Source organism: Microtus oregoni, unplaced genomic scaffold (assembly GCF_018167655.1).
Source record: "Microtus oregoni isolate MIOR12 unplaced genomic scaffold, Mior012 000020F_ref0000438, whole genome shotgun sequence".
Lineage (NCBI taxonomy): Eukaryota > Metazoa > Chordata > Mammalia > Rodentia > Cricetidae > Microtus > Microtus oregoni.
In genome coordinates, this window is record NW_024543079.1 from 38,435,748 (window position 1) to 38,461,550 (window position 25,803).

General features: G+C 40.6%; 1 protein-coding gene across 4 annotated transcripts in view; it reads right to left on the reverse strand.

Annotated features, from left to right (window-relative positions):
- The window catches only part of Tmem87b (transmembrane protein 87B), a 41,357-nt gene that overhangs the window by 15,103 nt on the left and 451 nt on the right, over positions 1-25,803 (reverse strand). For 2 of the 4 annotated variants that reach the window (XM_041670334.1, XM_041670337.1), the window contains exons 2-13: positions 22,746-22,806; positions 21,037-21,131; positions 18,718-18,849; positions 16,695-16,745; positions 14,971-15,061; positions 14,468-14,529; positions 14,080-14,263; positions 11,086-11,185; positions 7,634-7,727; positions 5,906-5,977; positions 2,017-2,125; positions 1,881-1,939 (exon numbers count right to left, since the gene is read on the reverse strand). In XM_041670334.1, coding sequence (XP_041526268.1) covers positions 1,881-1,939; positions 2,017-2,125; positions 5,906-5,977; positions 7,634-7,727; positions 11,086-11,185; positions 14,080-14,263; positions 14,468-14,529; positions 14,971-15,061; positions 16,695-16,745; positions 18,718-18,849; positions 21,037-21,131; positions 22,746-22,806 — 1,110 coding nt within the window. Of the gene's footprint in view, positions 1-1,880; positions 1,940-2,016; positions 2,126-4,156; positions 4,229-5,905; positions 5,978-7,633; positions 7,728-11,085; positions 11,186-14,079; positions 14,264-14,467; positions 14,530-14,970; positions 15,062-16,694; positions 16,746-18,717; positions 18,850-21,036; positions 21,132-22,745; positions 22,807-25,803 lie in introns of all 4 variants that reach the window. The other 2 variants (XM_041670336.1, XM_041670335.1) reach the window with 2 other exon arrangements.

The window sequence follows — 25,803 nt, forward strand, 5'->3', positions numbered from 1 at the left end:
ACAGGCTGGGGTGTAGCTCTGTGAAGCAGAGCATGTGCAATGCCCTAGGTGCCATCTCTAGCACCAAAAGGTAAAAAGAAAGAAAAAGGGAGAAAGGGGGCACAAAATTTCTTTTCAAATACATAAAAAGAAGTTCAGAAAAGGGGACAACAAATCTGAGGAACTTGCTCAAATATTTATTTATTTTTGGTATTGTGATAAAGGCTCAAATAGAAATTCAAGCCCAGGCTGGCCTTGAACTTCTGATCCTCCGGCCTCCTCCAGCTCCTGAAGCTGGGATTACAGGATTGTTCAACTACTGAGAGTTTATATGGCACTGGGATTAAACCCAGGGTTTGTTCATGTGAGACAAGCATTCTACCAACTGAGATCCACCCCTAGTTTCAGAGTTATTTAAAAGAGAAAAAACTTTTGATAACTCTACAAAAAATAAGTCAAAGTAAAAGGGAAAAACCCAAGAAAATTATTACTTTACAAACCAAATTCTTTGAAATTCTACAACAGTATAATAAAAACAATAACTGCTTGAGTAATTAATTTAAACACTTTAATAGTTTAATTAACCATTGATTTTTTTTTGTCAGCTTAGTGGCTGCATATCAATCTACTCATATTTTAATTATCGTCTGTAGCCCCACAGTTGCTCAGTCAGCACCCCATCAGTCACTCAGGCCAAGGCATAGCAGAGCTTCCTGTCTCACAGCCCTGGCTCTTCCAAGGCCACGATATGTGGTTTAAATTAAGTCTCTATCATTCTATTTATCAATAAGACTCAGGGGTCAAAGGCTGGGGTAAAAACTTGATAGCTCGGAGAAGCTGAGTAGCAATTAGCTAACCCTATTTTAGGCCAGAGATGCCACAAGAGACGGTTGAGAGATGTCACTCTTCCCTCTTCCCAGAACCAAAAGGTTCCAGTCCCTACCCTTTCCTTCCCAAGTATCTTTTCTATCCAAATTTTGGCTTCTCAAAGGCCAATTTCAGAAAGCCATTCGCTGGTTCTGCCCCCTGATTTAGAGCATAACTTTATTGGGCAGTCTCAGGAATGTTAAGAGTGTGATCAAAATAACCCACAACATTTCCCCCCTTTTGTCTAAATAAAAAGACAGGTCTCTTGTGGTGTCTCTGGCCAAAATACAAGGCCAAGCTTGTTGTTACTCCGCCTTTCTATGCTAGCAGGTTTTACCCCAGCCTTTCACTCCTGAGTCTTATTGATAAACAGAATGATAGAGACTTAATTTAAACCTACATATTGCAGCTGTAAGAAGGCTTAATTTAAACCTACATAGTGCAGTCAGAAAAGTAAAACCAGAAGCCCTGCCAGGCCACAGCCTGAGTGGCTGGTGGGGCACTAAGGGAGCTGTGGAACCACTGATAATAATTAAAATATCAGTAGATTTATGTGCAGTCACTAAGCCTACAAAAAAATCATTTGGCATCTTACATTGGATGCCATAAGTAACGAGACTTTTTATGTCTCTCCAGGCAGCTCCCAAATAATAATATAGAGACTTCTTTTGAGTTATAAAAGCTCAGCCTTGTCTTAGGATTTTTCCTAACTAGCTCTTATAACTTAAATTAACCCATTTATATTAATCTATGTTCTATCGCATGGCGTTACCTCTTTTCCACCTCGAAACTCCTGTGTTCTTCTCCATGTCTCCTGGCATCTCCTGTGTACCTAGATTCCTTCTCCTCTTCCTTTCTCTCCCCTATAAATCCCACCTGCTATAAATCCTGCCTAGCTATTAGCTGTTCAACTTTTTATTACACCAATCACAGCAGTATATCTTCACACAATGTACAAATACCCCATAACAAACCACTTTAATTATCTAGCCAATGATTTAATTAAATTTTAAAATACTTAAGACTTTACTTACTGATTGGCATTTTGCAATCCTGAAGGTCTTTGTTGTCCACACCATAAACACTATAGAAGCTGAAAGACAAAGTCACCTTTGAAAGAGCATACAACACTGAAATGGGTTGTTTTAGAAAGACGCACAGATAGCTTACCTAGCACAGCAAAGATGAGTGTATTTGTAAAATGCCTATACAATGAAAATTTCACTGTGTTCTTTCTTAGCCTTAGAGTCTTCATAGTCTGTGCCAAACTTATAAAAATGTGAAAAACTAGTTAAGGAAAAACATGGAAAATGGCAAAGTATAAAGAAAATATAGTAAGAACCTTAAACTATAATCCCAAACACAGCAGTGCTAAATACAACTCTTAAAACAGAACACAGAAAATGAATCTTAATCTATACCATTCTAAAATTACAATTAATTACACAGTTTTCTATATAAAATTTCCATTGTCTAAAATGAATAAACAGACTTTAAGGAAAAAAGGCAAGAAAACCTGTGATGTATTCCTGTGAAACAGGACAGTGTAGTGTACACAGTCAAAGCAGAAACCCTCAGTTAAGATACCTCTTGCTACCTATGACACCATTTCTGTTGCTTTCTTGTTTTCTTTTTCTAGTTGGTTCTTATGTTATTCTCTAAATAGCCATAATTGAGGAGTCAGAGCATCTATCAATTCCTTTTTATAAATTAAAAAACTGACAAAAGAAGCCTGCGTTTAAGGAGACATCTCTTGGAAGGACAAGGGCATGTAAGCTATCCAAGCAACTTAAAGGTCAGGGAGAAAAGACCTGTGGACGGAAGGATGCAAGCACAGAGAGTTGGCTGGGCACAGTGACAACATACAAGTCTTTATGGGGGGGGGGGGGCGGGGGGGCTGATGGTTCTCATGAGGCCCTTTAAAGAGGTAGGTACGTGTTCAGGCTGACAGTGGGTTCAAGGATCGTTGGAGGGAAAAGTCTTTAAGTTTGGTAAAGTTAGTATTTTGTCTTGATTAGACAAGGAAACAGAAAGTTTAGCTAATCATTCATAAGGCAAAGCATGGGAATTTGGAGGGTCTGGGTCTGGCTTAGTCAGCTAAAGCAGGAACATCCTGGACCAAGTCCTATGGAAAGGGACAATAGCCTTTTCCAGAACACAAATGGTTGAGGGAAGATTTTTTTTTAATATTTATTTATTTATTATGTATACAATATTCTGTCTGTATGTCTGCACCCAGAAGAGGGCACCAGACCTCATTACAGATGGTTGTGAGCCACCATGTGGTTGCTGGGAATTGAACTCAGGACCTTTGGAAGAGCAGGCAATGCTCTTAACCATCTCTCCAGCCCTTGAGGGAAGATTTTGAATTGGTTGCTTTCCAAGAGTATCAGGCTCAAGTAAGGCTAATACTATCCAGAAAGAGGAAACAGAGAGGTTTCCTTGCTGAACCCTGAGGTCAGCAGAGGCCTGCAGGTCTCTGCTCACGCAGTTGAGTTCCTCCTTGGGGGCACACCAGGGGCCTTTATTTATGAACCAGATACCAACAGAGAGCAGGGCAAGCTTTGAATTTGTACCTCTTTAAAAGACTAAATACTTCAAAAAGCTGGGTGGTGGTGGTACACACCTTTAATCCCAGTACTTGGGAGGCAGCTGCAGGCGGATCTCTCTGTGAGTTCAAGGCCAGTCTGATCTACAGAAAGAGTTCAAGGACAGCTAGAGAAACCCTGTCTCAAAAAAACAAACAAACAAAAAAAAACTAGATATTAAAAAAAAAAGTTTTCGTTCATTCTAGATATCCAATACTTTTACAATAAAAATTTTCCCCTTTCTTTCTTAAAAATTTTAGTTAATTAAAAAAATGTTCTTTGAAAAAGGGTCTCACTGTGTAGCCATGGCTGGTCTGGAACTCAGAGATCCTTCTGCCTGCCTCTAAGTGCTGGGATTAAGATGTGTACCACTATGGCTGACAAGATCAGCTTCTAAAGTAACACACTCCAATCAAGTAGGCCCTACTGTGAGACCCTACAAAAGTGCAAACACACTGTACTCCTTAAACACATTGGATGAAACAAACAAATCTGTTCTTGTTAGATCATCCAAAGGTGTTCTTTAAGCCACAGGGTTAAAAATATCAAAAGTAAATTTGAAACTGCCTAAGCCTTTACTTACCAAGACACTGTTTAATTGGGTCAAGTTTAACTCACCCCACCGCTACCCCCTGCAGAAGAGAAAGCAGTGATGAAAGTGCACAGGCTCCACAAGGTGGAGAGAGCCAGGGGAGCATGCTGCTGCAGTAAGAAAAGGATATCCACCAGCACAAGCCCGAGTCAAGGAGAGAGAGAGGCAGGCTGGCCAGAAGAACAAGATCAGAGTCATTCGCCTGCAGCAAAACAGCAAAACAAATAACCAAGCAGCAAAAGGGGTATGGGGAGACATAAGAAAGACTACCAACTTTGAATTTCTGTCAGTTAAGATTCTTACAGGATTAACTGTTTTTGTGTTAGGTTCATCAAAATCAAAGAGAGCAAGGTCATTGCCCCAAACCATCAATTTCTTATTCAGCCCTGCTTACATCTGCTTATCATCCATAACCACCCAGGACACTGACTTCTTACTTTACAGTGGTAAAAATGACCAAACAGCAAGTGACAGAAAACTTGGCAAATTCAGATTCAAAGGAAAGGGCTATTATAGTAATTTATTTCTGGTCACCATTCAGTACTGTACAGGATAATTTTAATTTCTGAATTTCTTTATGAACACCGAGTAAATTAAACCTGTCTCCTTGCTTTTCCTACCTCTCCACTCTGTTGACTCACTGTACAGGAAGGTAATGAAGTCAATGCTGTCCAAAGGCGATAGCCTGCCCATATTAACACAGAGATGGGATCAGAAAATACAGAGCTTTTTCCTTGAAAATTTCTGCTAGTTACTACCTGAATGTTTTCCCAATGAATCACCCTGTGGAGAGTTAAGAAGAAATCTTTGGGATATGTATCTGTAAGTCCCAAGAGAAAACAGCACATTTTGTTATTTGTTTGTTTTGGGACAGGGTCTCTTTAAGGAGCCCCAGCTGTCTTTGAACTCTCTTTGAAGCTCAGGCTGGCCTCTAACTTAGAGATCAGCTCCCTCTGCCTCCCAAGTACTAGTATTAAAGGCATGTACCACCACACCTGGCTACAAAATTCTTCTGGATGAGAAGTCTGAAGTTCAATTGCTTAATGCAAGGGCATATTCCCTAACTTGTCAAAAACTCCAGGCACAAACTACTTTAAAAAATAGGTAATTTCAAAAAAGACAGCCCAGGGTCCTTTCTAAATACACAGTGGCATAGGACAAGCCATCAGGGCAGCGATGTACTGCTGAGGGCGGGGTTGCTCCATCTCTACTGTAGCTCTATCAACCTAATTCCAGAGGTGTCTATTTCTTCTGTTCGTTCTCCACAGGAAGGCAAGCATCTCTAAGAAGCCACAGCAGAGGCTGCACAGGACCCATCGTTACATCATTTACATCTTTCGTTCCATCTTTCCCCATGGCCTCATCTGCCATAATCCCCCCACCATATTTACATGTAAAAATCTAATCTGGGACATTCTGCCACTGTCTCCTTTAGCTTTACACTTCCAACTATGCTTTCCCCTCAATTCTCTTCCTACTTACTCAACCATTTCTGTGAAGTCTTTACTTTTATTGCCAGAGTTTTCCTCTTGCCTCTATTCTCACACCAACACTCTAAAATGGCAATTTCTCCTTCTGTGCTGTTCCAGTGAAGTTACATATTTGTCTCTATCAGGCGTGAATTCTGTAAATGCAGAGACAATATTCTCTATTTGTGCCTCACTGTGTCAGGTGTACACTGAGCACTTTATTTAGTGAACTAACAGAAAAATAAAGACATTTCTATCTGGGGAGTTACTACTTTCTTGCCTTTAGCTAAACTACTATATTGAGAAAACAATAATGCACAATTATATTTCATCCCACCATTATTATAAATTAAAAGTAATCTAATTTTAATAAACCACAAACTATTTTGGGAGGACATGGTAAAGGATATGAACCACACAAAAATGGAGTCAATAACTGCTAAAATAATGTCACTCAAAACAACAGCTAAATGTTTAGAACCCTGAAAGATAAAAGTAGGGAAGGTCTAAATTTACACACGATTCACTGCAGTGTATAAGTATCACCTGAAGAGAAACAATTTTGCTTTTTATCACCTACAATACCATGGAAGACTTTATAGCTTGATGGAATTGTGTTTAGCAAACAGAAATCATCTGTTTTGGGAAAACCAAATGTAATTTCTTACCAATTTATTTCATGCTGGAATTAAATAGACTGGCAAATAATAATAATAAAAAAAAATGCTTACCATGCCCCAATCTCACCCGGACCTGCCATTTCAATGCTCGTCCTCGTCATACCAAACCTAGAGCTGATCCTATGAAAGGAACAGACTCCTGCCCTCCCTTGATGGTAAAGGCATACACTCATGTAAAAAAGTCAAAGTAAAGGTAGGATATTATGTGGAAAGGGAGGAACAAACTATAAATTAGATACCTGTTTCAACAGCTACATTGAAAACAGCCAGTATCTAAAGTGTTGGTTGTATAAATGTTAAAATGTATAATACTATATTTATATGCAGGGTATTATTTTTCCTATAGTCTTTTTAGTGAAGACTAATTTTCTGTGAATTATATGTTTACATATATATTTAAACAGATAGGAGGCTAGCCAGGTGTGGTGGCACAGACCTTTAATCCCAGCACTCAGGAGGCAGAAGCAGGTGGATCTCTGTGAGCTCAAGACCAGGCTGGTCTACAAAGAGAGTTTCAGGACAGGCAGGACTGTTACACAGAGAAACCCTGTCGCAACACAGACACACACAAGGGATTCTTCATGATTATGAAAAGAAACAAATATACTCAAAGAATAAAAGAACAGATTCATAACACGGAATGCAGATACATTAGGATAATGGAATGAGGCTTCTTAATACTGCTCAAAAATGTCCTCCTTCAAGAGCCAAACAAAAATATGTGAGGGAAGCTCACGTTAATTGCTCTGTGCAGTGATCTGAGCTACACACTGGATTCAATACATTTTGGGTAAGATGTAAGTCTATGAGTCAGGTAAACCCCAGTAAGCTTCTCAATTCGGCTTCCCAAGAACTCAAGCTCCTTTCACAGGAGCAGTTCAGCTAGTTTTGCTTTTCTCTTAGGGGTTTTCAGAAATTAAAATCCAACATTTCCTCAGAGGACAAGTGCTACTGCCCACATGACCACAGTCTTCCCTGAACATGACCTCCTCCTGGTTCTTCCAACTATAGGAAGCGCTGACTTCCTAGAGAGTAAATCCAGCTAGAGCAAAGTTAGAGCCAAATGAGAGGAGGGATGCTTATATGAGTGAAGGGAATAATTCCCTTTCTGCTCATTTGATCCATTTCTAAGCCCAGGATTAAGAAAGATATGCCTGTGTTCAAACTACGTCAGGGCAGAAATAGACACCCTTAATAATGACCATAGACGTAGACGTTTCTGGAAGGAGCTGCTTCCAAGGATGCTAATCAGTGCTTCCACTGTCCACTTTTAGAAAGCTCTCTGGGCTCTTCCTTCACCAATTTTTTTATTAAAAAAAGACTATTCCATCTGAAAAATAACTCAAATAGGAACTCTCTCATACATTTTTATCTTAAAAACAAAGAGATATTAAGAGATTAAGTACAATTTCATTCCATAGCAACAAAAAGGGGTGATTGGGTTAATGTGGCTTTTACCCCAATGACTCTCATAACGCCTTCAATGGCTGCAAAGATCAAGTAAAGCAGTCCCAGTCCGATCACCCGGTGCATGACTGTTCCTAACCGAGGCCTAGAATAAGCAAGAGTGGGGGGAGAGAAAGCATGGGTCAGGAGAGCACATCTGAACACAGAACTCACAGGGTCTGTACACAGAGAGCACTATTTAGTTACATGGCTATGCCTGGAACTCTGTGTTCTCTTTCACAGGACACCAGGACTTCCCCCTAGGACTTGAAGCTGTGAAGGTGCCAGAGGATTTGAAGTTCAAGCAACAGGATGAACATAACCAAGTACTACTTAGAATTGAGGAGCAGGTTGGTGAATCCAGGCAGGGTTATGTCAGTGTCTAGGGGCTGTTGACAGAGACTATGACTTCCACTAACTATAACCGCAAGCTATATGGAGCACTATCTTGGAGGAGCCCACTGATCTTGTGACTGGACACAGAGCAGGGCATGAGCACAAGGAACCCTAATACCCTCCCTCTCTTTCCTGTTTCTCATCCCATAGCAAGGGTAATAACATAATTTGGCTTTTAATCTTTAAACTTAAAAGTTAAAATAATATTTTTGATTCTTACAACATAAATGAGTAGGGGAAATTTTATTTCTTTTACAATTAACAACCTGAATACAGATGGGATCTACAAATCAGAACTGATTACATATGCTCTTACAATACTTTAAACCCTCTTCTCAGAGTAAGGAAAAAATGGCTTTGAAAACATACCTAAGACAGTCATGTTAAAGCAAAACCTAAGGCAAGGAGCTGTCGGGTGTGGAGAAGGGGACCAGGGTGGTAGCCCCCTTGAGGTTACAGGCAAGAAAGGGCTTGGAATGCTGCCCAGGTTGGCCCTGAACTGGAGGTCATTTGGGGAGTGCTGGGATTACTCAACAGACCTAGCTGTAACCTAACAATTCTATCCAAGGTACTTACTCAAGAAAGACAAAATAAGAAAGCCTAAAAGCCAGTCTGTCAGTGATCATGACAGCTTTACCATTATTGCCAAGAGTTAGGGAGGAAAATTTTTACCAGCTAGTAATAGCCCAACAGCTTTAGGGAGAAAAGCAGCCTCATTACCTTGGGAAAGTTATATAACAGAACTCTTCAGGAAACATGGAAAAACACCTCTGTGTGCCCCTTTAAGATAAAAACATACGCTGTTTCTGTTTACCTTCCTGCCTTTAGGAGGGAAAGAACTGTGAAGAACTACGTGTGGATAATGATCCCCTATTAGAAAGCCAACAAAACCAGGCTTGCTCTCAGCACCATCAAGAGCTAAGCAACTTGGCTAATCCCTACTCTAGCACTATCCGTCTACACCAGCCACATTCAATTAGAAGTAAAATGGGATTAAAAAAAATTATTAAAGTGATCAGAACTCCAAGCCATCTATGATTTAAACTAGTCAATGATCCATGAGAAACTGGGGCTTAAAAGCTAGTAAACTATCTTAGTCCTTATGGCAGTCAGAATCCTCCTTACATCAGAGGGAATGGCAGATCAGAATTACGACAGATAAGAAAGAATGTCTGTAATTCAAAAACATAGCTGAGTTGCCATGTTTGCATCTGGGCTTAGATGGCATTTTCTTTATTTAAATAGTTTACTTATTTTCCTTTCATGTTTTGCCTGCACGTATGTCAGTGTAAAGGTGTCAGATCCCCTGATACTGGAGTTACAGGCAATTCTGAACTGCCATGTGGGTGCTAGGAATTGAACCCGGGTCCTCTGGATGAGTAGCTGGTGCTCTTAACTACTGAGCCATCTCCCTAGCCCCTAGATGGCAGTTCTAAACAGTCCCTCTCCTGTCCTTGTGAATGAAACACCTGACACAGCAATGTCACTCCTGCCTGGATCCCAGAGACAACTGAACCCAACTCCATTTGTTTTAGTTTTACTCCTGTCAACTCTTCAGGAAGGGCCTGGGAGCCTGACATCTTGATGCTAGCCGTGTTCCCAAACAATGAGAATACACAAAGCAGCATAAGGAATACAGATCCTTGAAGTCAAACCCTTAGTACCACTTTTCTACCTTTGTCTTCGCTGTGAACACTTCAGAGCTCCTAGATTTCTCCTAGTTTTTTTTTATTAGCTGACATCAATGTTGTTTCCCCTGCGATCCTACTTTAACTTGAAAATACCCTTAACCAAGCACCTCAAACACCTGCCAAACATTTGCACTGTGCAGAGAACAGCTAAAGTTACTAACAGGGCTTTCTACTTCAAAATGACCTTCCTCTCACCTCTCCCAAGCTGCTTGTGCCTATGCTGCAGTGGTAGGGTTACTCTCAGGTAGGAGGGCTACTCTGGGAGTGCATGGCCTCTGCTGGTTCCCTGGGTAGGTCAATGGTACAAGAGCCCATTAGCGAATCCTTTAGATGAGAGTGACCCAAATGATGACCATCTTCGCAGTCTCCTACCAGAGATCACCCACAAAAGATAGGTAGGAGTTCCTATTGGTTACGAACCTCCCAAGCACTGAGTTCATCTCTAGGTACACACCCCATCCCCAGATTGCTTTATAGACAGTAACAGTATTGCTACCTGGATGGCTAGGGGCATTTGGCCCTCTGCTACTACTGTCACTACTGCCAGTGGAAACCCTCCAAGTTGGGCCCATCCATGTTTCCTGTAGACCTAGGGACATCTTAATGTGCAGTTCTTATATCAGCCCCTAGCCTTTTCTGCAAGCTTGTTAAAACAGAAAAGGCGAGACAGGGTAAATGAGGTCCTGAGAAAGGAAGATTCAAAGTGGTGTGACCAGTTCTCCTGCCTTCACTTTCAGAAAGTTTCTGTACCTTTCATGGCGCCCTCAGTGGCTCTAATGTTATAACAGGGTGTCCAGAACTTCATAGCTTTGTGGTCTGCAGGGCAAGGGAAGATCGTATGTCCAGTGGAAAATAAATGATGGTCCCCAGCAATGATGGTTCTGTACTTTGGGCCTGGATTTGTTGCACCTTTATAGTAAGACACAGACTACTTATAAGGTGTGGTGGCACATACCTATAACCCCAGCACTCTGGGAGGCGCAAGTCCCCTTGGGCTACTGGGATTCAATTCAGGACCTTCATTTGGAGATAACATAAAATAGCTAGTCCATGCAAGGTTTGTATTTTTTTTCTTTCTTTTTCAAGACAAGGTTTCTCAGTAGCTATGGAGCCAGTCCTAGAACTTGCTCTATAGACAAGGCTGGACTCGAACTCACAGAGATCCACCTGCCTCTGCCTCCTGAGTGTTGGGATTAAAGGCATGAGCCACCACCACTTGGTCCATGCAAATTTTTTAAACCCATGCTCTTGCAGGGTTTTCCCTTGGGGATTCAGGCTGTAACACTCACAAGTCCTGAGTTCCACAGAGGTCAGGATGTGCATGGGCAAAAGCACTAGACGGGAGAGTTGGGAGCTGTTCAATACAGCAATACTTACTTCACAATGCCGTAACCCAAGCTCACAATGATCACAAGCAGGCGAGCCAATGTCCTCTTAACTGCAGATATCAACTCTGCAAATATCAGTAAACCTTGGGCTGAGGGGAAGAAAAGAAAAAAAATTTATTATGTTTATTTTTAGAAACCTTTTAACTAAGACTCCAAAGAATTACCACCATATGTAATGACACTGGCCTCAGACTAATTAGCCATATGTGATTTACAAGCCATTTAATCCAACTGATATTTCAGGCCTCAGTGGAAAGCAGCACTATTTTCTAAAGATTCACCTCAAGTCTCATCAGTTCTACTGGGCAGTTTTCTTACGTCAACCTGAAATCTACCGGAGCTCCCCTCCAAGTCATGTTCAGCAAATATCTGAAAGCCATTACGCTCTCTGGAGTTCTCTTTTCTCCGTGTGCCTTCATCATTTATTCATTTAAAAAGCATATTTATAACAGTAAAGTGCTAGCCTAGAATGTGCAAGGCCCTAGGTTCAAACTCTAATACCTCAAAAAGAAATCAAAGTATCTATTGTGCTCCTACCATATTACTGCAGTAATAAAGAGGCCTCTTGATCCCTATCTGCAAAGACTCTGAACTCTGGTTAGGCCATGTAAGCGGACATAACTAAGCATAGGGAGCGCTACATGTGACACAGTAATCCCGAGACTAGGAGAAAGAGCACCTAATACATTATACACTTAGGGGAGGCATAATTGGTCCGGAAAACTCACAGAAGGTGAGTAAACGAGGACTTAAAAAACCAAGTGGACAGGGGCTGGAGAGATGGCTCAGCGGTTAAGAGCACTGACTGCTCTTCCAGAGGACCTGGGTTCGATTCCCAGCACCCACATGGCAGCTCACAACTGTCTGAAAATGCAGTTCCATGAGATCTGACACCTTCACACCAACGAACATAATAAAGTTAAATAAATAAATAAAAAAATTTAAAAAAAAAGGAGAAAAACCAAGTGGACATATGTGGGGGAAGAAAGTATGAAGAAGGGAAAAGCATGGTGTATATACAGCAGACTGCAACATGCCAAGAAAAGAGCACAGGTTAGAGGCTAGGACCACTCATGGCTCTAGGGACTCCATTATGGAGTCTAGACTTAATGCTGAAGGCAGTGAGAAGTCAACAGTAGACAGAGAAGAGGAGGGTGGGATTGAGGCCAGGACCAGGATCACTCATAGCTCCAGGGACTCCACAATGGAGTCTAGACTTCATGCTAAGAGCAGTGGGAAGTCAACAACAGTAAATACAGACAAAGAATTGGTAAACTACAGCCCAGGGGCTAAATCTGGCCTTGCATATCTCTGTAAATCAAGTTTTAACAAACACAGACAGGTTTATTTATTTATTGTTGTCTGTGGCTACTTTCATAATGGCAGAGCTGAGTGATTACAACATAGACCATGTGGTGTACAAAGTCAAAATATTTAGTACGTGGCCTTTACACAACTCTTCAAACATACTAACAGTGGCTCAGTTTCTTTGACAACCCCTTTGGTGACACTTCAGATGAAAGACTTGGATTCCCTGTTAGCTGCAAATGGCCCTTCATCTCTTCATGGATTTCTGGTTTTTGCTGTTCCTCAGTTCATACTGCCCTTGCTCTCTCTAGATAAGAGACCCTTACCAGAACAGAAAGGGAAGGAACTGCCTTCTCTGACACTCAGTAGGTTTCAACCCTCATCATCCATACTACTCCCAGCCTACCCCTACAGTGCTTGGGAAGGAATCCAGGGCCTGCTAGGCGAGTTATCCACCACTGGGATACAACCCAGCACCACACTCTCTTGACTTAGGGCACATACGCAAACATCTGTGTGCATGTATACACAAGCACATATACAGCAGGAACAGCTCTACTATGCAGACCTCCATGTTGGCCTCTTTAGCCTTTTGTGGATATGCCTTTAGCCTTTCTATTTTAATGTATTTTCAACATTCCTCAAAAGAAAGAAATTAGTGTAATAAATTTCTATGAACGCATTGTTTAGTTTCAATAAATAGTAACTTGAATCCAAAGTGGTTTCATGTGTATTTCAATTCAGTTTTTTTTCCTGGAGTGGGCCAGCATCACAGCGTCGATTAATAATCTATGCAAGATCATCTGTAACTGCACTCAAAGGTCATTTTTACCTCTTTGAAATTCTCTCTCCCTTTCCAAAGTGTCTGTGGTAAGACTGAACCCTCACGTTTCCAGCCTGTTTGAATCTATCTTCTACAAGCCTGAGGCACACATCTGATACAACAGTATCCTTCCCAGCTTCAAACAACTGTGCAAACCATGGCAGTGCCGAAAAGCTCATGCAGGGGGAAGGAGAGAAGAACAGACTACAGAGACCACACAATTTGGTGCTACTCATTTTATTCTCTGGGGCCAAAGTGTCTCTCTTTTCTTTTTCAAAGAAGAGAAAAAAATTGGAGAAGGAAAAATATCAAAAGCACTGGCCACACCTAAGGCACCCTTACCCATGTCTTATTGTTTTAATACCACTGTTTCTTTTTCTAGAAACAAAAGTGAAGGGAAAATTAGCAGAAAAAAAAAAAAGCAAATGGAGAACTAGCTCAGATGATTAGAGTCCTCCTCTAACATTCCCACTTCTGCGTAGGGTTGGAGAGTGCACATGTCACTTCATACCTGTACACCGGAGGAAATCAGGTGTCCTCACTCACTACTCTTCACTTTATTCCCGAGACCAAGTCTCTCACTGAACCTACAGCTAGGCTGCTAGCAAGCAAGCCACCCCCGCCAGTGTTGGGGTTAGAAGTTTATGTGCGGCCAAATCCGGCTCTTAAGTGAGTACTGAATTCTGCCTCAGGTCCTCATGTACTGAGCCATCTTCCCAGCCTTCTGACATTCTCCTGTTGGCTTCCATTCTCTTCACCTAGGTATATATAAAAGGGGCCTGCCTACAGCTCTGCTCACATCACATTAGCTAAAATACACTACACATAACTCATGAAACAGTCAAAACTTACTTGACAGTCCAGTGCTGTTGATGTTTTGGTATTCACTATAAAAAACTGCCTTTTCAAGCATTCCTAGGAAAATAACAGCTGCAATCCAGAACTGGATTCTTAATATATCTTTCCAGTAACAGGCAGACCACATGAGCCAGAGGACACCATACAATATGTAAACAATACACATCACCATGTAAAACTGCAGGAAGAGAAACAGTGTTAGTAGCCTCTGACCCTTCGACTCTACAGAGTCGACATCTCAGGAGCTTCCCTTCCCTCAGCCCCTTCATTTCCTCATCACTCTAGAAGCAGAAACAGAGGGCTTGTCAGAGCATCCCTACAGAGAAGTTATACTACTGAACTCCTACAAATTAACTTGAGAAAAATGATGAGACATACTCACAATCATTAGAGGCCAGTCTGATGCAGAGATGTATCCATGAGGCCCCACCATAGAAAGAGAAACTAGTCACAGCAGGAGGGAGGAAGAAGAAGAAATTTAAGAGTTAACTAATAATCAGGGTTTGGGGTTTTTTGTTTTTGTTTTGTTTTTACGAGACAGAGTTTCTCTGTATAGTCTTCCCTGTCCTAGAACTCACGTTGTAGACCAGGCTGGCCTTGAACTCACAGAGATCCACCTGCCTTTACTTCCCCAGTATTGGAATTAAAGGTGTGCACTACCATGCCCACAACAATCAGGTTTTAAAAACATCTTAAACATAAACTCATTTATCCTCATCTATTAAAAAAGTATATTAGTATTAAGCATCAAGTTTTAAGTCTTCAAAATAGATATATGGCAACAAATCCATTTTTGAAAGACATGTTTTAAACAGACAATATAGATTCACATTAATGATAAAAACTATAGAAAACAGAGAATGCATACAAAGGGATTAACTATACCATTCAAATTCCAGGTTGCATCTGTTTTTTCTGTTTTAATAGAAACGATGAAGATATGGAAGCCATCTTTCTGGGTCCTGGCTACAACATCCTGCAATAAGGAGAGTAAGACTTTGTTCTTTTAAACAGATTAGCAAGTGAGATACAGTTAGACACTCAACATCTTTAAACAGTTTTAGTAACTGAACAGATAAAAGAGAGAAGGAATGGCAGACAGTGGATGGGAAGACAGTCCTGCCAAACTTTTTCTTACCCTACACCCCCATACCCAGACGGGGAACAAAAGGTTCTCATCCTCAGGAATCTTCTACTACCTATACTGCCACAGGTTTCCCTTGGATTCTCATTCTATATTTTCTTTAATATTATCACTCAAATATTTTTTCTATGTTGGTCTTGGTAGCACATGCCTTTATCCCAATACTTAGGAGGCAGAGGCAAGTGGATCTCTGTGGGTTCAAGGCCAGGTTGGTCATAAAGCTTCAGGTTATCCAGGACTTCAGAGTGAGACCCTGTCTTAAAAGGAAAAGCATTTGGGCTGGAGAGATGGCTTAGAGGTTAAGAGCACTGGTCCTCTCTTTCAGAGGACCTGAGTTCAATTCCCAGCACCCACATGGTGACCTACAGCCATCTGTAATGGATCTGGTGCCCTGTTGGGGCATGCAGGGATACACGTGGGCAGAACACCGTATAAATAATAAATAAAATCTTTAAAATAAATCTAACATTGGAATTCTCATATTTCATCCTAATATTATTGAGCATTCAATTACAACAAAATGTTGTTTTTTAAAAATTGAGAGAAAAGTGAGATAATGTCAAAATTAAGTCAGACTAGCTAGAGAAGTTGATTCTGAGGTCAGTCTGGGCAGCAGTAAGACTGTGTCACAAAACAAAATTAAACTATAGATAGAATTGGGCCTCAGACTCCACAGGCAAAGGTCCCAGCACCACCCCCAATAGGTTCCAAAATCCTTGAATGCTCAAGTCCTTCATATACAATGCCATGGATGTGCAGTCTCCTGCACACTTAAAATCATCTCTAGGTTGTTTCTTGACCTAACATGTAAGTGCTATGCGGACAGCTGCTACGCGGATTGTCTAGAGAATGACATGAAAAATATCTGTAAAATCAATATGGCACAGTCCACACCATGGAGTACTTTCTTCCTTTCATGGCTTACTCTTCCACAAAATTAGATAGTTTGTGCCAGTCATTGCACTGAATGTCTTCCTATTAGATTTCTCTTTGGAATAGCTGAGCAAAGATGCGATCAGTATATACATGCTACATTTAAGCTCTCCTATCCCCAACTCAGTACCTACACATGACTCCTCCTGACCCTCTATAGTTCTTACTCAGTCTCTGCCTCTGAGTAATTCCCCAAAGGCCACAATTTCTCCCAGCAGCTGTGCTATACTCCTGTTTTCTCATTGTATGGCGACAGCAGCAGCCCACAGCTATACTGTCTTGCACACTGAGAAATTGAATTTTTTTTTAAAGAAAAAAAACTGGCTGCAGAGCTAGTCTTCAAAAAGATTTTAAAACAAAAGCAGAAATAGTATATGTAAAATATATATCGAAATGAAAGAAAATACTGCTTTAAATAGTTTCTCTTTTTCTTTTCCAACTTAAATAATTATCATTCTCCAAGCAGCCATCTGATTGATTTGTCAGTCTCACTATAGTTTGTGCATATTGGATTTAAAGACAAAGGGTTTACCGTTGATCCTTCTTGGCTTGAAACATTTCTGCTGCCTGTTAGCTCTTTATTCTGAAAAAGAGTAAAACAATACCATTCTATATTACTGCAGATAATAATTCATTCTAAACAATGGATTTATTAACTAAGTTATCTAATTATAACAATTATCTAATAATAATCCATCCTAAATAACTATATTTCTATGGAGAAAAGTTGTTTTTAATAACTAAGACAAAGCTTTAGAAGAAAATAGATTTAAAAGTTAAATACGAGAAAATAAGTCTCACTGTACTCTGAACATGAGTTAACAAAGCTCTTCTGTGGGGCTGGAGAGACAGTTCAGCAGTTAAGACTGACTACTCTTTCAGAGGACCAAGGTTCAATTCCCAGTACCATATGCAGCCCACAATTGTCTGTAACTCCAGTTCCAAGGGATCTGGCATCCTTACACATACATACAAGCAAAACAACAATGCACATAAAACAAAAATAAAGTTTTTAAAAAAGCTATCTTAAAAAAAAGTTCTTCTGCTTAAAAGAAAAAGTTCTTGCTTCCTTAATAGTGTGATTAATGTTGAAGAGTGGGTATGATTAGAGAATTGCAGGAAATAAACAGGGGCTCAAAGTGCTAAAGCTCTGTACTTGGTCGAAACCTGCAGTTTCTGAAAACCACTGAGGCACATTTGTGTTCTTTTCTTATGTTTATTATGCTTCCAAACACATTTTAAAAAGAACTTTAAATTTTTTACTAAAGACATTTTCACTTTAGAATTTCTAGGAAAAAGTAAATTATAATGATCCATAATCTCCCTATCTGCTCATCTAAGAATTTCTATTGCTATGATAAACTCCATGACCAAAAGCAGCACAGGGAGGAAAGGGTTTAATTCTTACAACTCTCAGGTCACACTCCATCACTGAGGGAAGTCAGGACAGGAACCTGGAGGCAGGACTGAAGTTGAAGCTATGGAGGAACACTGCTTACTGTCTTGCTCCCCATGGCTTTCTCAGTCTACTTTCTTCTAGAACTCAGGACCACCTGTCCAGTGTCCTGTACCACCACCCACAATGAACTGGACCCTTCCACATTAATCATTAATCAAGAAAATTCCCCACAGACTTGTCTACAGGCAATCTGATGGAGGCATTTTCTCAATTAAAGTTCCTCTTCCCAGATGATTATAGCTTGTGTCAAGTTGACACCCCTGTTCACCTTCCCCCCCCTCGACTGTACCACACCACCCCAAAACCCCAGGAAGTCAGGTATGACTGTTTTATTAACATTTATAAGACCACTTGCTGGAAGACAGAACAAGCGCATAAGAAATGTTCAGGCAGGGGCTGGAGAAATGGCTCATAGGTTAAGAGCACTGGCTGCTCTTCCAGAGGTCCTGAGTTCAATTCCCAGCAACCACATGGTGGCTCACAACCATCTATAATGAGAAGGGATAAATGCAGGCAGAACACTTTATACATAATAAAAAAAATCTTTAAGAGGAATGTTCAGGCTGTTAAATGCTGGTGACAAGGCAAGAAGACCTTTGGTAAGGGTAACAGATCACTGGTCTTAACAACACTGATAATCTTGACCAGGGCTCATATGACAGGATGCTGGGAGCAAAAGCCAGAGAACAGTGAAGAGAAGAATGAGAGATAAAATGGAAGAGAGCAGATCATAAAAACCTCTTGTAAGGTTGAAAAGAGAATGATCTGGAAGCATGGTGGTGCACACTTTCAATCCCAGCAATTTGGAGGCTAAAACAGGTATATCTGGGTTCCAAGACAGCCTTGTCTACATAGAGGGTTCCAGGTCAGTTAGGACTATAATGAGACTACCTCAAATAAATAAATAAAATAAAAAAGGAATAGAATATCAATTTTTTTCTTACATCCTAATGCACGCATGCAAAAATTAAAACCAAGACTTAAAGGCAAACACCTTCCTTTCTGAAAATACTGACAAAACATTATTCAAGCTTGGCGTTTGTATTCACTTCAAGTAAAATCAGTTGATTTTTAACACGGTGAGGGAGATACTTACAGTTAATGAGGGAAATGCCTGTAAATCACTGCTGCAATCTAAGTTCTCACTTTTTGTTGTCCAACAGTCTATGTTCTTGAAATAAGCACAGAAGTCCGCATCAGCATTAAGTTCATGTTTTTGGGACAGCTCCTATCCAAGGTAAAATTCTAGGTTATAATTTACTTCTACACTTTTTTTTTCTAGAAGAAATAAAACTTCATATCTAAAGAATGCCAAGAATTAATTCAGTTTGGAATATTTGAAAATATGCAACAAAATAAAATACCGAAGATAAAAAACTATTAACTGTGATTCTAAGTATAGCTGAAGTGGCCATACCATTTTAGCCATTCCAATGTGTTTGTACCCAGTATCAAGTGCAATCATGGTCTTACTATGAGGAAAGAGATGAAGACACTATCATAGGTGGGCCTGGAGCATAGCTGCCTGGGAAACACAAAGAGACTGTCTCAAAAAAACAAAACAGTAGCTGGGATTAGTGCTATGCATCTTTAACATCAGTACCGTGGAGATAGAGGCAGGTAGATATCTGAGTTCAAGACCAGCTTAGGTAAGTTCCAGGAGAGTCAGAGGTCCATAATAAAACCCTGCTTCAAGACAAAATAAAAATCAATATGCTATCACAAAGAAATAACTTCTAGAAAAATAAAACATGCCCTAGGGCTACTTCTATTTTATCCTATATATAAAAATGTCACAAAGAAAGAGAAAAGTATTTACTTACAAAGACGTAGAAAGCAAATGGTAAATAAACCAAAAGCAGCTAACCTAGTCAAATGCTTCTGGACCAATAACAGAGGACTAAGGTAAGTCACTAACACAAGCACTCCATCTTCCAAGAATTGCCTCTGACAGACCAAATACAGCACAATTGGAGCAGAGCAAATAAAAACACTGTCTCTGGGACACACAGGGAGACTCTGTCTCAAAAAACAAAATAGGTGGAAATAATGGCACACATCTTTAATCCCAGCACTTAGGAGGCAGAGTATCTCTGTGAGTTTGAGCCAGCCTTGTCTACAAAGACAGTCCCCCATCTTGAGAAAACAAAAACATAAAAACAACAACAACAAAAACTAACTGATCATGGCTTATGAAACGAAGTAAAAATTAATGTGTCCATAATGTTGCCTGGGATCAATAGAAAAAAATAGGAAAAACAGGGCAGCTCATTCACAAAGGAAAACACTAAAAAATATAAAAGAAAACTGGAAATAATAGAATCATTGTTTGGCAATTATTAAAACAACTGATTCATAAGGCAAGACTCATAGAATGCTGCTAAAATAAATGGATAGATATTTGATGAAAAAAAAAAAAAACCCGGGGGGCTAGAGAGATGGCTCAGTGGTTAAGAGCACCGGCTGCTCTTCCAGAGGTTCTGAGTTCAATTCCCAGCAACCACATGGTGGCTCACAACCATCTGTAATGAGATCTGGCACCCTCTGGAGTGTGGACATACATGGAGGTAGAATGTTGTATACATAATAAATAAATAAATAAATCTTTAAAAATAAATAACCCGGACATTTATATAGCTATAAAAATACTGTCCTACACACCAACAAAAAGCAGTAACTCTACAGTGGAAAGATCAATAAGTACTTCCTCTATCAACTGTTTGAGTTAACATCACCAAACAAAGGACAATTCGGTATTGTGTGGGATGCCTGCTAGAAGTACTTACCTGGAATCTGATCGTGAAGAAGTAGAGCTAGTCAAATTGAGGGACATTTGCTCTAAATGAAAAGCCAGAACTAATAAAATGGAAACCCAACATTACTCAGGATAGAAGCCAAACATAACAGAGAAGGCTTCTAAGCAATTGTCGTAAGACCCATCAAAGAGCATCTTGCAAGGGGCTACAAGGAGCACCCCCAATCCAGAAGAGGAGACTCCATCCTTAGCACAGACTCTTTCCTCCTCTCTGCCTTTCCTCAGATGTTTCCACTCTCCTCAGCGACTGACTTGAACTCACAAAATCTACTTGTGCCCCTAAGGTTCTAGGTTCCTAGCAACTCATTGTTTGAATGATGAGAAACTTCAATTTCCTTCTCAAATTAAGTTGACTTGTTACAGCCCTCCCACAAGCCTGATTTAAACATTGTTTTATAAGATACCTCATGAGGAGATTACACAGCTTATAGTTTTGTCAAGAAGCATGCACTTTCATTTATTGTCTTAAGTCACAACATCAATTTGGAGCATTTCTCAATTGTGAGCTCCACGTGTACCTCCTCACCTGGTCCTCTATCAAATCCTCTTACTGACAATCCTTCAGAGCTTTGTAGACACTACAGACTTGTTTCCACTCACCTCCTCCAGCTCAAGGTAATCGTTGTGACAGGTGTGATACTTCAAATGCCACTCTATGGTAAACTTCACAGGTGCAGAACAACTGAACGACTTCACTGTTCAGACAAAGAATTTCATTGTACATTAATAACAGTCTATATGGACTTGAGACTTCAGAGTACTGTTTGAAACTGGCTGTTTTAATGCTAACAGGAGTAAAATATTACCTAATTTCTCTAAATCACTGAGAAGGATAAATAAAATGAGAAGGATAAATTCATTGAATTGTAACAGTTGGCCAGAACTTACTACAACGTTATATGTTATAATCAACTAAGCATCCTGGCTTGCTATGCTATGGCCTCTCTTAGTCTAACATATTCTCTCACTTACTCATCCAAACCATGCTGAATGAACTCCTTGCTGTGTAGCACAGAAGGCCAGCAGCTAACAAGAACAGCTCCTTCTTATGAACTACAACCTGTTGGAGTTAACAAGTGGGTGCTCTGTGAGGATGAGAGGCTGAGAACAGGCTGTCAAGGGCACTGGACACCTGGCATGACCCATGATCTAGGGCTAAGGCATGTTACCTGGAGGAAGAAAAGCAGGCTAGTCAAGTGAAGCAGTCAAGCCTAGTCTAGTTGTGAGTCTAGACCAAGGATGACTGCCTGGATACAGGTCGCACACACCATGCAGTCTGACCTTTAGTTTGAATACCATAAAGCGCCACCAATACTTAAAAGTTCTAGGTGGCATGATTAAGACTGAAAAGGGTTAGATCCAAAGCCAGAGAAAGCTCTTGTTGGGAGAGTCTATGCCACTACAGCCGACTTCCAGAGCAATAACCCAGAGCAAATTATCAGGAAAGGGCAGAGAAGCCAGAGCATCTTTCTCCAACATAGCCTCACATTTAAGAGCAACTCTGTAGAACGTGGTGGATGATGAGTACCAGAAGGTGAGGATCACTGAGTATCATCTTTAAAGGATGGTAACCCAAACAGAGCCCACAAATAAGGCTGATAGAATTGAAAAAACTCTATTGTTATACATAACTAAGCCCTGAATGAAACAAAATTCTAAAAAGTTAGAATCAGTTAAAAACAAAAAGTTCAGTGTTGTAAAAATATTATTTTAACTAGTCAAAGATGTGTTACATTTGTTTATGCTGCAGAATATTACTTTGGCTGTGTAAAGGTGTGTTACTTTTGTTTATGCTGTATTTGTTTAACGAAGTAAGGATGTGTTGCACCTGTTTTACCTTGCCTGCCTAAGGCATCAATTGGCCTTATAAAGAGCTGAATGGCCAATAGCTAGGATGGAGAAAGAAAAGGCAGGACTGGCCAGTAGAGAGAAAAAATAGGAAGAGAAATCTAGGCTTGAGATAGAAAAAAGAACCAGGAAGGAGGAGAGAATGATGGTCAGACAGGCAGACACCAATCAGTTAGACATAGAGAAGCAGTGAAAGTAAGATCTACAAAAGTAAGAAAGGTAGGTAACAAGCCCCAAGGCAAAAGGTAGATAAAGAAAAACAGGTTAAGTTAAAAGAGCTAGCCAGAAATGTGCCTAAATTAGGCCAAGCATTCAAAACTAGTAAGTTTCTGTGTCATAATCTGGAAGCTCGTTGGTGGTCTAAAAGAAAAAGCCTGGTAAAATTCAGCTTAATGTATCTTACATTAGTTCATATTATTGGGTTCATTTATAATATGTCAGAATTGTATTAGTATACTTACCAGAAAACTTGATATCAGTAGAGTTAAACATAGTTTTCCTAAATATCAAAGGTCCTGATTTCTAAAATGAAAAACAAATACAGAAATATCTTAGTTAAAACTTTCTTTCTCTATTGTTTAAATCTAGTTTCATCTTCTAAATACAGCACTCTAAATCCTGTGACACTGTCTGAGCAGAGTGATTATCTTTTAAAGTTTCCACATCTAGCTTTTGAGTCAAGACATTTTAAAACCATAAAACTGGGGCAAGAGAGATGGCTGGGTGGTTAAGAATGCCTACTGCTCTTACAGAGGACGTGAGTTCAGTTACCAGCATCCATTATCACAAGGTTCACAACTCCCTATAAATCCAGCTTGATGTCCTCTTCTGACCTCTGCAGGTACCTGAATTCATGTACACATTTTCCCCTACCCCTATACACGTAATTAAAAATTAAAATCTTAAAAATGTAAATTAATCACATCTCTTGCTCGCTTACAATCCCAATGCTATGTCTATTTCCTAGTTATCTTCAGTAAGGATTGGTGTAGGAGGTCCTTCTTTCTATGTGTTGCTTGTATTGGTTAATGAATAAAGAAACTGCTTTGGCCTGATAAGCCAGAACTTAGGTAGGCAGAGAAGACAGAACTGAATTCTGGGAGGAAGAAAGCAGAGTGAGAGAGGAATACCATGGAGCCACATGAGTCAGACATGCTGAATCTTTCCAGGTAAGCCACTGCCACGTGGCGATATACAGATTAATAGAAGCTAGAACAATGGCTTTCTGTAATTCATATCCAAAACTACCTACTGATAATCCCAGGTCCAAATCAAACCCCAAATAGATGGGGGAAGGGTATATATCTGGCTCATGATAAACAATTTAAAAAAAAATCCAAGTTAGGTGATATAATAAACACATTAGTTTAAGTGCTCCGAGCTGCACTTAACAGGAGTCCTGGCAATTGTGCCTATGAACCATAGTGCTCCCTCATGTGGAGCCAAATGGCACCTGCACTGTATAGCTGGCTTCAAACTCTCCTTCCTGAGGGAAGAGGACAGTCTAAAGCTTAAAGTTCACAAGGCTGACAACGGTCCGCCCTGAAGTTACAGGAGCAGGGAACAGTTGCTAGGGTGGAGTAGCTGCCTGCAGGTTGTAGTGTGGATCTTCACTGACATAGCTTTCAGTTCTTACCCACGCCAGGAGCACCCTGGTTCTTATGAGGGACCACAGTGCACTTGCTGGTCCACTAAGCCAGACTCCACAGTCGCCACTTTCATTTGTCACCATCCTATCAGAAACAGTCTCAGAGGAAAGCCACATAACAGCTACCAATTTCAAGAGACACAGCTTCAGGATGCTCTGTCTCCGTCCTGGACTGTAAGGCTAAAGTCTAGTGAAGTAGGCCTACGATGATCTTCGTTCCCCACCTTCCAGAACTTCATTCAACATAAACATCCATAATTTCCCACAATGCTATTGTTCCACACCTTTTCTCACAAAGGAAATAGCTACTCGTCTTTTCAGACTAGCTACACACCTCCCTGGTCAGGATTAGGCTGGCTCCATCAGTACTTGAATACTAGTATCCCAAGAATGCTATGATGTACTAAGTATCTACTCATAAATGTGTTTCCCATACTGTCCGAGCTCCTTAAGAGAAAGCATTGTATCGAAAGTTCATCTTTGAAAGAGTAAAGACCAATCTAGTACACGGCATACAGCGGTGCTCAAATTAGCTGCTGAGTTTTATATCCAAAAGAACCTTTTTTTTCTTCTGATGAACTCAGAAAAAAAATGAAACTCTCATTCTTTCTGTTCTAAAAGACAAATTCTGACGAGTCAACTTAAGAAGAAAATAATCAGCCTGCTTATTACAAAGAAAAGCTTGCTGATGCTCCTGGTCTGAGCTAAACAGGAAATAAACTCTGCCTGACCATAGCAAATGATAATCAAGAAACAAACTTCTCTGCTTGTCAAAAGAGCCTGTCATTCTTCCCCGTGGAAGTCTTACTATCCAAAGTATGCTGGGCAAAGATCTTTACAGTTTTCAAGTAGCTGATTGGCTTGCAGTGTTTTTACTTTGAGTTTACAAACACTGGCTTGATTACATTCACTACAGAGGCAGCAGGAACTGTGAATCGTGCCTCAACAAATGCTTTTTATTGATGAGAAGTTCAGCATCTGGGATGGGCAGCCCCTATCGCTGCTAAGTCTATAACACGGGGCACCGACTCAGAACGATCTTAGAAGAAATGCTACACTGAGCCAGGATACAGAAACAAGCCTACGTTTGACCCCCTCCGTAGTTTTGGGTTTGGACATCTATGCAGCTTCTGATATTACATTTGGTGGAAGAAGAAAAAACTTCATCTTTAAAATTTGGACGTCGTTCTAGTACACCCTAAGCAGATCTGGGTGAGTTATCTGACTCTCGAGAAACTCTCAGAGACAATGTCGCTTCCCGACATCCTGTCTCTTTTTCAAGACTTTCTATAATTCTTCTGCCCCTGCATTTCCCCCACATCATCTCTTAACCACACAGAACATCAAGTTCTCTACTGGCCTGCCCAGTTAAGGAACTTTTCACACACCCAAAGCCTCCAGACTCGCCTTTGAAACACTCCTAAACACACACCTTGCCCCGCCCACACACGCAGAAGTCCCTCAAGTGTGATAGGAGCGCTAAAGAATATGCGGAAACCCCAGTAAAAGAGAGGCGAGGTGACTGTGTGCACGAGTATAGGGCATATTAAATGTACGCTCCAACAGAAGGGCTGGACAAACCTCCCTGCGGCCTTGAGCAGTAATCGAGCCGAGGGGTTCGGTCCCAACGCTGTCGCTGGGAATGCAGAGACTGGGGGCTCTGAACTGAACAAATAAAGGCATGAGCTAGACACACTGTGCCCGGGTACAGTGAGAGGCCAGGATGAAGCCGGGAAGAGACGCACGAGCAGCAAGAGCGTTTGGAAGGGGAAGCGGCCTAAGCACCTTGGGACCTTGGGATCGCTCTTTCCTGAAGCCCACGTCGGGCAGAGGAGGGGACGCTCCTTTCCCAGAGCCCACCCTAGACAAAA